Source organism: Ambystoma mexicanum, chromosome 2q (genome assembly GCF_040938575.1).
Source record: "Ambystoma mexicanum isolate Mex_15411 chromosome 2q, UKY_AmexF1_1, whole genome shotgun sequence".
Lineage (NCBI taxonomy): Eukaryota > Metazoa > Chordata > Amphibia > Caudata > Ambystomatidae > Ambystoma > Ambystoma mexicanum.
The window spans coordinates 324,580,164-324,592,157 of record NC_090924.1 but is presented as its reverse complement, the minus strand read 5'-3'; the positions used below and the strand labels follow the sequence as shown (position 1 = coordinate 324,592,157).

The 11,994-nt window shown below is 46.8% G+C and overlaps 1 protein-coding gene across 2 annotated transcripts in view; it reads left to right on the top strand.

Annotated features, from left to right (window-relative positions):
• The first annotated feature begins 494 nt into the window (after positions 1-494).
• The window catches only part of ZNF598 (zinc finger protein 598, E3 ubiquitin ligase), a 489,260-nt gene continuing 477,760 nt past the window's right edge, over positions 495-11,994 (top strand). Inside the window, exon 1 of one of the 2 annotated variants that reach the window (XM_069647319.1) lies at positions 495-938. In XM_069647319.1, coding sequence (XP_069503420.1) covers positions 642-938 — 297 coding nt within the window. In that variant the 5' untranslated portion in view covers positions 495-641. Of the gene's footprint in view, positions 939-972; positions 1,093-11,994 lie in introns of those variants that run through there. The other variant, XM_069647320.1, reaches the window with a different exon arrangement.

Sequence of the window (11,994 nt, the reverse complement as noted above, 5' to 3'; positions counted from 1 at the left end):
CCGCCTGAACTCCGTCCCTCCCTTAAAGGTGCAGAGACCTATGACATTTTTGTGATTCATTTTTGTGAACTAAACGAAAGCAAATATTTTGTTAGAAAATATGCAAACTTATGTTGTTCTATTTTCACGTGTGTGAATAAAAGCATGACAAAGTATCAATAGTGCCTTAAAAGTCCCTGTGCCAATCTGACCTAGGGGACTTGAGGACGAAGAGCAAGACAATTTGATGAAACATTTGATGAAAAATAAACAATAACATTAGCATGAATACCGAGGCTCCAAAACTGGCAGTCATATGTCATATTTTCACAACAACGAAAACCATAAGCGTTTTCCTTTCTTCCCATTTCCTTATGGTTTGATGCGTTTTCTGGGTTGAAAAACGTCCATGAACAGTTTAGCTTTCACGCCAGTTTAGAAGCGTGCCCATAATTTACAAAGTCCGTTGCTCCGGAAGCTGTACTAGGACGCGTGTCCGGAACTGTATGAGTGATTTACTTCCGGTTGTCCTGTTGCTAGGATCGGTGACGTCAGGCTGAGCCGGTGAAGCTGGCATCCGCTCTCCGTATCTGCTCAGTCCAGGCTCCAGGCTGGCCTCTGCGCCGGACCATCAACCTTAGCGCAGACCGGGCAGTACTGTCATGTCTGCGGGCCCTGGGCCGCCCCGCGGGGCTCGGATGTCATCCGGTCCTGAGTATTACCGTGGTCCCCGGAGGTCCCCACGGCCACCCATATCCTTGTCCCCTGCTCGCCGGTTCCTTCAAGCTTCCAATCTGCCGGAGATCAACCCGGAGCGGAGCTGTGTGCTGTGCTGTCAAGAGTTAGAGGTGGTGGCCTTGGGCCGCTGCGATCATCCTGTGTGCTTCCGTTGCTCCACCAAGATGCGGGTGCTTTGCGAGCAGAAGTACTGCGCCGTGTGCCGGGAGGAATTGGACAAGGTGAGGGGAATCGATAACCTGAAACCGCGTAATGCCGCCGGCTGTTACGATCAACCTTTCCCCAACACTGCTTCCCTTCTGTTTGCACAGCTGTGCTCGTGTACCCCAACAGTATGCCCTGTCAGCCTCCACTGATTAACCTTCTGTTAAACACGTGAGTGTACACTGTGACTGAGAAGCTTTTCATTCTGCATGTTAGTGTATAACACCGTATCTGCGTCCCGTCAAGTTTCAAGCTAATCCCGTTTTGTCATCCCCCAGTATGATATGACAGCACAAATTGGACAGATCAGACCCGCCTCCTAGTATGTCAGTCTTCCTAGCGCCAAACACGCATTGGCCGAATTTGTTGGCGCTTCTCCCTGTGACATAATCCCTCGAATGCGTTACCTCACTGTCTTGAGAGCTGCGCCCTTTCCTGTTATACTCGCGAGTAGTTATAACTACCGGTATTTTTTTGTAGGTTGTTACGACCAGTGTGGCAGACCAGCTTTTTGCCGCTATGTCACTTACACAATGTAACGATTGAGCCCAACGTATATCACTGACGAAACCCTTCTTGTATTGCTGCCAGCCCTAAAAGTGACATGTCAGCCATCCTTTGGTATATCATGCTAGTTCGCTTATGACCCTCTTTCAATGCGACATTCGCCCCCCACCCCAGTGTGACAGACCAGTCTTGTTCCAGTATGCAACCTGCCTAGTCTGACAGATTAGGCACCTACCCCTGTGCAAGAGTCCAGCTTCCCCCGCCTGTGCGGCTCCTGCTTCTAGCAGTGTGACAGACCAGCCTTTCCATAGTGTGGCAATGTCATATGTGGTATGTCCCTCGATATGATTGAACTAAAACAAGTAGCAATCGCTCTACTCTCAATCAGCCATTGATTGAGTAAACCTTAATCCCACACCTCAGTATCAGTATGTGATTCCATCAGAATGACGGATCAGAAACTCCTCGGCGTGTGCCAGACCCACTATGTGACAGAGCCACCTTTCTTCAGTGTCATTAAGTAGAACCAGAACACCTCTCTTCAGCATATCAGCCATCATCAGCCCTACAGATAAGGTGTGTATCGGCCACTTTTAATCACAAAAAATGGGAACATACTCCCACAAAATTAAAACGAGGAGTAAAAATACTCCCAAAGAAAATAGGAAAAAATACATATAGAATCTTGCGCTCCTGCTTTCACCCATATATATATATATGTATATATATATCTATCCAAAAGAATCCCCGTACCAAGGTACAAGAAAAATGGATGGCACTCCAGGAAGAGGTTTGGATTTAAGCAGTCCTTTCCAAACACAGAGTCAGGAAGCCAGGATGTTACAGGCACGAAATAAACTTTAATAATTATAATGTCCAGGACAGAGAAAGAGACACGAAAGCGACGCGTTTCGCGGCAACAAACCGCTATATATATTTGGACCAATATGCACATAGTACCACAGGGATTAACTACTATTTTAACTGCCTAATTGGAAGAGGTAAACTTCTTTTAATGTGTATGAATAACAAGGGGCAAATAAATACATATTACAAACAAATATTCAGTATTTCGGTTAAAACATATTTGTATTTGCTTATAAAATACTCTCATTGGGAATTGGACTTATGTTTTAACTCCCTAAAATCATTTTACCCCCAACTTAAAAAAAAAATAGGGACTACAATACTCCCACTTCAAAATCTTATCTGGAGCACTGGCCATCATAGTTCAGTGTATGGACATTCCTCGTTTTCTTGCACCCTCTTTCTATGTACAATGTACAATAACCCAGATAGCCTGCATTGTCCACCTTAAGCACAGTTGTTGCAAGTTCATTACCCTAAACATCTGTGTTCCGGCAGTTGTTAAGCAGGCGCTTTTCTTCCAAATGCCACTTCCTTCCCTTCCAAATGCCACTTCCTTCGCATGCTCCACACCACCACTGTGAGAAGTAAGTCTCCCCATTTCTGAATAGATGAATCATCACCCTATACTCACCCCTCGTCCCAACCTCCACTAATGTCATTCACCCCAAAGGTGAGTAATTTGCCTCTCTGATGTGACTTAACTGTTTCTCTACTGTGTTCATTTTTACCACATCTCCAAGTTGAGGGAGCTACCAATGGTGTTAGAATCAATCATTTCTTCGATGACTGGCACCTCATATGTTACAGATATCCCTCCAGCGAGTAGCTGACTCGCCAGGGATACATGGCTGTCTGTTTCTTCAATGTCGGCTCTTTACATTGTGAAATGTAAACTTCTTCTGAAGTATTACAGGCTAGTTTCTCACCATTCTCATTCTTACCTGCTTCTCTGTGACAGTTCTTCCTGATCTATGTATGTCAGACCTCCACCTCAAACAACAAAAACCATCAGTGTTATGTTATTTGGCATTTATATAGCGCTCCATCTATCATTTGTGTGACCTCAAAGCGCTGGTAGGTTGAACGCCCTTAGGGACCGTAGTCCCGGTAAGTTGAGAGAGTAAGGTGTCATAGGGTACTTGGAGGCACCAGTTGTGTTCAGCTGATGCAATTGCCTTATGGTAGCTGCATCCTAGCATTAGGTGTGGTGGAATTGATATCAGTTGAATGTGTGCAGTCTGGAGGGTGGACTCAAAGACTGGGTTCTGGCTGCGTTACGCCTGTGTAGGACGTTTATTTGTGCAGCTGGGCCGGTTTGTCATGGGATGTAGCTGCGTTTTATTAGAATGATGAGGTGTTTATGGGGTAATGTTCGTATATGAGCAGCTAGGCCGAAATTGATCGAAGGGTGTAGCTGTACTCTAATTGTGTGTTGGTGTAGAGTACAGAGTAAGCCTAGTGGTATGGGAGGTGAGTGTTTGGTGGAGTTATGATCAAGGAGTTTGCTATTCCGTATTTCGAGCGTGCGTTTGTTTCATAGTGACTTATAAGCTTATTCAGTGGCGTCATTGCTTGGGATCTCATTGAGTATTTGTCATCCGGTTGCACAGACTCAGTCGCCTCAAACGGCTGTGGTCGGCATTGCGGAAAGAGCCACGTTTTTAGAGCTTTGCAGAAGATCATATAGTCTTGGGTGTGTCTAATATGTGGGGGGAGTGAGTTCCACAGAGTTGGGGCCAAGTTTGAGAAGGCAGATCCTCCGATCCTGACTTTTGAGGTTGGAATCACTAGAAGTAGGGCAGTGCTTGATCTTAGGGTGTGAGATGGGAGGTTGGGTTTTATCTTTTCTTGTAGGTACATTGGGCCGGTCTTATGCACTGCTCGGTGAGTGATGTATAAGGTCTTGAAGGTGGCCCTTTGTCCGACTGGGAGTGTGTATAATTGACGGCACTGGTTGACGTTCAGCTGCACCAACATTGACAACCTGAAACACTGCCTCTCCATCTTTCAAGCCAGGAAATCATGCCCACATTAAACTTAAGCCAACAAAGGCACATCATCTTCCTAGGTGCTGCCAAATGCGATAAAGTCCAGATTGGACCCAACGGCTTCTCCTTGCATCTCACCCCCTGTGCAAAGTTCTTTTTGTTTCTCTTTTGACTGTCACCTCCCCTTCAAAACGCACAGTAAAAGGAAGACTCAGACAGCCTGGCACCAGCTTCCACTCCTCTGCAGAAAGAATTTTGCCATTCATCGCCACTCTTGAACTTAATAACGGTCTTCAAGCCTTGCTTCTCTCCCACTTGGACTGTGGCAGCACCCTTGTAGGGCTTCCAGCAACAACACTGGTCTACTGAATATTATAAAGGGCCTCAGCCCACCTCATTGCATGTCTAAGGAAATTAAGCCACATCATCTACACACTAGAGAACATTCATTGATTGCCTCTCCAAGGCTTGATAACCTTTAAGTAGACCTGGATCTCGTACAAAGCACTGATGTCTGACACTTTACTACTTAACAGTGAAACTGACCATCTTGGGGGCATAGGGCCACATCAACGGCCAAGACTGCCCAGATGGAAGTTTAAGAAGAGGACCTGATAATAAGAAAGCATATTCATGTTACCCCCACACTCTGGAGCAACATGCCTATTAACACCAGGTTAGACACCTTGCTCCTGCCATTCTTGAAGGAACGGAATACCCTGCTCGTCAAGGAACAGTACATTGATCGGGACAGGCTGTTGACCTTGTGCACCCGTCCCTCCACCCCATCGTCTACTGCAAAGTACTAAACTGCTTTTTATTTGGGTTGCGTTTTACATACATACATACCCATATTTTCCAAATGCACAGTGCTCCATTCTTATTAAATATGGCTTGAGCCATTTCATTTCTGTATTGACTTGTCATGTTCTGCCAATATCGGGCCATTCTATTAAAATAGGCAATTTCCCTTCTACACGTTTCCCCATTCATGTTTTCAGTTCCTTCCTGAGGCAGTAGTGCAGGGTTAGAAATTGCCAAGAGCTGGGAGCTACTTGGCTCCTTCTTGTATCCTCAAAGCCTAGTTGGCTTGATACCAACACTTGACAGGAGCTACTTTGAATCATCAGGCCAACTGGTGCCATAAAGCTGTAACAGTGACATAAACCCTGAGTCTTTGGGAATGTGTTTTAGGACACTTGTAAAACGCATTTACACCATGATTTTCATGTATGTTATAGTTCCCATGTGGAAGTTGGACTTGTGACTTGCTATGCAGTAGCTCCTGCTATCTGGATGATGCTAGATACCTAGAAGCCACCTTTTTAGTGCTTAACACATGTCTATCCCAGTATTTCCCCCACCCTCTCGTTATAAAAGTACCATCTTTCCCCATTATGATGGTCTCCCTCTTATGACGACGACTCTTTCTAGTACCATGTCCCACCAGGGTGAGTCATTTTTTTGTTGATACGTAATTCACCAACTTGTTGCCATGACCTTAGCAGATCAATTTCCCACCCTACCCACAAAACTACCAGGTCATCAAACCCACAATTTTGCACTTGTGCTCAGGTTTCCCCTATGTCCTTCACCCATATGGCAATGCTGCTTTTCTCCTTGCTGGGCCGGCTTCTGGCTTGATTTCATTGATCGACACCACAATAGCACCAGCACTCAGGAAATTAAGTCTCTGATGTTCTTAGTTGGTCTCCAGTTGAAACTGCTTTTTTAATGTTTTTATATAACACAGGTTTCCTTTTATTTCAGGTGTGAACTTTAATTATTCCAAGGCATTTATTATATGGTGATGTTTTGAAAGTGGTATGAGCTGTCAAACGCTCTGCCCAAATACTTAGATTTTGAGGTGTGCTCGTAGGTTAGCTTTTATTGGTTTGATATGATTTGGGTTTTGGATGGTGTGGTATCCTGCATGCTCTGATGGTTATGTGAGCTGTCCCTGGAATGCAAGTGGTCTGTGATTTCTGGGGTTTGGTGGTTGGGAAGGGACTTCAAGACGGGCGCTGGGACATGGAAGTATGTTGAAGCCTGCTCTCCTGTTAACTCCTACCTGTGACATGTATCTAAAGTACATTCCTTTTGTACGTACCTTGTCCCTGCCTGGTTCCTGCGTCATAGCTGTCCTTCCTGAAGTGGTCCCGGTTACTATATTTTGGCAACGAGTGTTGTTAAAAATGGAAACCCAGGATGAAATTATGAGCCTTGTTGGTGGAGAGCATGACCTGGTGGTGAATCAGCGGAGGGCCAGAAGCTGGTGGCGGTAGGAGCAGCAACTGGAGAGAAGTGGTTGGAGTCAGGAGGAGCTGCAGGAGTCCATGGCTCACCCTGGTTCTGGGGCGACAGCAGAAGAGGACTGGAGTGGGCTTCTGCAGGAGGTGTCAGGCGGATGTGGTCATACTTTTCCGAAAAGGAAAATGGTGCACCTTCTTTTCCTGCCACTCTGGCCGGCCTCCCTTGGCCCTCTTCCTGCTCCCGCCTGTGAGGCTAAGAACCTCGGGTCATCTTCGACTCCACTCTCTCCTTCTCTCCTCACATCTCTGACGTCTCTAAGAAGTCAAACTACCAACTGCGCCTCCTCAGAGGTATTATTCCTTTCCTCTCTTTCCTACAGAAACTCTCTGGCTCTCTCTAGGTTTGACTACTGCAACAGCCTCTTTTTAAATCTGCCTGCTGCTACTCTCCGTCGTCTACAACTCATCCAGAATAGGACTGCAAGACTTGTCCTTGGCCTCAAGCCCAGGGATCGTATCTCTCCATTGGCTCCAAGGATGAAGTTTAAGACCCTTTGCATTGTCCACAAGGCCTTCCGGGGCCTGGGACTTCGATACCTCCAATTCTTTCTTCTGAAATACCTTCCTACTCGATCTCTTCGTTCCTCCAACTCCTTGAGGGTCAGGCGCTTCTCCAAGCAATGAGTCGGCGGCAGATCTCTCTCTGGAACAGCCTCCCTACCTCTCTTAAACTTGAGCAGAACCAAATCAGGTTCCGGAAGCATCTCAAGACTTTTCTCTTTGCTTCTGCCTTCTCTCTTCCTCTTCCCTGCTGATCTCCTCTCTGATACTGCACTGGTCACCTGGTTGCCCTCTTAACTTCAGGCCCAGGTCCCTGCCCGCCCAGTTGCACACCTGAACTGCCTCCTGGCAACCCTTGCACTTGGGTCTGTATCTGAAACCCTACAGTCCCTTTACCTGCACTTATGAGACACTTGTCTGTACTTAACCATTACACTGCCACCTGTTGGCCACACTACTTGTTTTTGATCCTGTGTCCTGCAGTTGCCCTTCCTCCCCTTTCTCCTTCCCTCTCCCCTGCATTTGCGCACTCTCAATGTCACTTGGCCAGCCTATTAAGATCGTTGTCTTTGTCCTCCCTTTGCTTCCCCTCCCTTGCCTCTCGTGTCTTGAAACACTTGCATGTAGGCGCGTTATAAATGTCATGTCGTATGACTTGGCAACCTGAAAATCAACCACAATTGATTGGAAGTATAGGCAGAGCAGCTAAAGTTGTGGTGGATTGGTTTGATTCCTTCCTACAAGACAGAACTCAACAGGTGGCCCTGGGAGCCTTCCTCTGAGTTAATACATCTGAGATGCGGAGTCCCCCAGGGTTCAGCACTTTCACCTCTGATCTTCAACCTACACATTCGACCACTGTTTGACATCCTGAGGAAACACGGTCTACGTTTCCATTCTTATACCGACGATACGCAGATTTATGTGGAGACAGATAATCTGCCGGAGGCATTTGAAAGGATAGACCGGTGTATGCAGGATGTCAAAAAATGGATGGCGTGCAACCGGTTACAGCTCAACGCAGCCAAAACTGAGGTAATTCTATTCAGATCTGAGAACAAAAACAGAGAGGAAGGGACCCACTTAACTCCACAGATCTTACGTGAAAACATCCCTTTTTCTAGGAAAGTAAAAAATCTTGGTTGCATCTGGCAAGAAAACTTGACTAGTGATGCACAAGGTCGGGGCAAAAATAAAAACAGTATATTACGCCCTGTGCTTGCTTGGGAACGTACTACATTTTTTAACACCCCAAGATCAGCCACTGGTGGTGGGAGCCTTGGTAAATGCCCATCTTGACTATTATAATAGTCTCATGACGGGGATTCCTATGAAACAAATGTCAAGACTACAAAAAGCCCAGAATGCGGCAGTGAGGTTAACTGCCCACCTGGGCAGAAGAGATCCCGTTTCTTCATCTTAAAAAGCACTCCACTGGCTGATGGTGGAGGACCGTATTAAATTCAAGGTGGCGTGTCTGGTCTATAAATGTTACCACAAACTCGCACCCAGATACCTTAACACGAGAATCCACCAGTATTACCCTACCAGAGACCTCCGTTCAGGAGACATGCTATGTGTCCCTTGGACAAAATACACCTCTAAAGGAGACAGGAGGTTCTCAGTGTTCGGCCCCAAGCTGTGGAACCAGCTGCCTTTTGGCATCCGTTCATGCACTACACTGGCAACGTTCAGAAAAGAATTAAAAACATTCCTATTCAAATGAACCTAAGTAACCATGGTGACCCTAAGCCTCCACAGCTAAATACATAACATATAGTTAACATCTGCGCCGAATGCAATTGTTTGCTTGGTGCGCGTAAGAAATGAATCAAAATCCTGAAGAGAGGCTGCAAGTTGTATCAAAAGTGTTAACTGGTGCAGAAGGTGGTCTGAGGTATGTGGCAAAAAGTGATGTTCGATATGAGTTTCTACCGTCTTGGGTGTCGCTGGCCATGAGTTGTCAAGGATCTGCTGGGTGCTCAAAATCACTGTCGGGAGGCAGCAGGTGATGAAGAGGTGTAACGGAAGCCTGTAAGTAATGTTTGGAGGGGATGGAAGCTATGCTGAGGACGGAAGCTAGGCTGCAGCATTGTATGGTGGGGGCTTCAGGAGGCCCGGGAGTGCGTCTGCGCCTAAGGAGGTGTTGCAGAAACCGTTGGAGCGGTTGGTGTGGAGTCACTCCTTTGGGCCCGGTGGCGCTGAGGTTACTGGTGAGATCACTCACCTGCTGGGAGGGATGACCATGGCTGCAAAGCCTCATAGCATGGTGTTCTGCAGATTGGAGGCGTTAGAAAAGTGCGCCTCCTAACGCCCCTGAGCGTGATGGCACACAAGTTTATGTATTGCGGAAGAGGAGCAGTTAGCCTGTGGCTTGTGGAGATGATTCTGCTTCATGCTGCAGCAAGGGTTGTGATTAATAAAGATGTGATAATGAGAGTTCAACTGTATTTTTCTGCATTTACAAGTCTGGAGATGTTGAGGTACTGTTGCTAGAGCGCGGAGGCACCTTATGGGGGATGTTGACATTTGGATAGGTGTGACTTGGAGTGTACAAAGGGGCTGCAAGTCTGCCGACTTTACAGTACTGGTGGGAAGAACTGTAGTTGACCGTGCCAGCACTTCGTAGTATGATGCAGCACTAATGTACTTTGCCAGCTGAACTGACAATGAAGACACCTTTTCAACAAACTCACCTGTAATGTTATTGATTGTGAATGGGGTTCTGCAATTTTCTTTGGACTAATTTACAGCTCAATGTTTTTATTGCAGCGTGTTTCAACATGTTAAGGAATGAGTGAATAGCTGTTTTGGTCTTGTGCTGTCATGTGAATGGAATGCACACTGCCGTGTTCAGAGTTGCTACCTCGGCGGTAGTGTTTTAGTGTTTTTGAATGATGAGCAGCGGAATGGAAGTATGTAGTAGGAATGAAGAGTGCATCTAGCGCCAACTATCTGATTTGTGGAGCCATTATACAATAAAAGGCTATGTGGGGGGTCCCACTGACTCCTAGGTGGAGGTTTAGTAACATGTTGGAGGACTCTAATAACATGTTGGTGGACTTGATGTTCAGAACCTCCTTGGGGACAGTGATCAGCTAGTTTTTGGGGCACGATTGAGGATCCACTGATTATAGAGCCTCTGAGTGGGAGGTGCTTATGGTGTACCTCAGAGGTTTATGTACTGCTGCTAGGGTTGGAGTGCAGAGAACACTGGTTGAAACTGTACTTCACCTTGAGAGAGAAAGATGGTGGGGCTGGAGCCGAGAAAGGGCAGAGGCAAGAACGTGCAGGCTCCTAAAAGGAACTCTGGAGGGGAGTTGGAGGAGGCATGGAGGAAATTCTCCACGCTCGATTATTCTGGGTATTGTAACAAAGGGTATTTTTCCCTTCTTCCTAAGGGGGCGCTCCCCCCCCCTCCACCCTCTTTGAGGCTAGGGAAGGGAGCCTGCTCCGATATACGCTCAGTAGTATAGGCAAGTGGGACTTTGCTGGGACTAGCTCCCATTTGGGAACAAGGACTCCCGTTCCCATGAGGAACTCCCTACATTGTCCAGCAGATCAGCATATATGGGAGTTCTGCCGGGAAAAAGAATGCAACATCTTTATATTTTGGCAATGCTAAAGTTAATTCATCAGAAAAGGGAAAAGCGGATTTCTCTTTAAGACGAGTCATGTATTTAACTGAGCTGAGTGGAGGAAGGAGGAGGAGACGGTATGTTACGCAGGGGAAGCCCATTGAAATGATTGCGCCTTGGAGGGTTTAAGGAACTCATGGTGGCAACAGTAAAGCCAGACACAAGTGATCACAGTTCAACAGTGTTTATTAAACTGTATGTTTTTAGGTTGGAAAAACACCTAATCTAAACCTAAATTTAAGATGGTGTCATGAATCGCCACTTTCGCCCCCTATGGACTTCATGGTCCATAAAGCACCGCAACATCGGGTCAATAATCCTTCCAACATGGCCACCTGCACTGGAATGCCGCTCTCTAGCGTTTACGCTGGACGCGCTGCCTTCTAGAAAATAGGCACGTCCCCGCGGCTCTGCGCGTCTCAACGCTGCTGTTCCGTGTTAACGATTGCTATCGTTACAGCTCCTTTTTCGTCAGTGCTGTTTCCAGTTTCTTCTGTCCTTCCCTTCCAGGCTGCCCCCCTTGAACTGCTCTCGCAATTCTTGGCTCTTTCCTCCTTCCATCCCGGACCGCGCCCTGTGATCCTGTGCTAGCGTGTTCCCCGCTTGCTCCAAACTCTGAATCTACGCTCCTATTCATTTCCTGGATTCCGCCGCAGTGCTTCCTTCCTGGATCCTGAACTCTACCCTGCTTCCTGAGGCAGACAGCGAACCTCGCACTGGACCCGGACCCAGAGGATACGCGCCCTTACCTGTACAAGTCCAGAACAACCAGGAAGAAGGAGAGATCTCCCAAGAAGACTCAACCCAGAGCAAAACGGGTGAGACAAAGGGCTGAGTGTGACGGATGGGAGCAAGCTACGATCATCATATCATAATAAGGCAGTCTAGTCGCGTCTTGTGAAATAAAAGGGCCTATACTAAAAAAAAAGGTTGCCAATCCTTACAACTAAATGAAAAAAAATTGTGGGATAGGATTCACAAGAAAGAAAGTGCTCGCAAGGGTCTCCCATCCCCATGTTTTGAGCACATGACAAGGCGGGACACCTGAGCACAGCAGACTCTAGAGCTTTCCCAGCACAGGAAGACAGTTCTGCTTTCAGCTATCGGGACATTCAGTGGTCTCTTGCCTCCGAGGACCTGATCTGTTCAAAGTAACAAACAAAAAGTTCCTTTCCAAATGTACCTTAGGTGATTGACTTTTTAACCCTGGATCCCCCTCTTCCGGGCTTGTGTCCACAAATGTTCATAGCTATATCG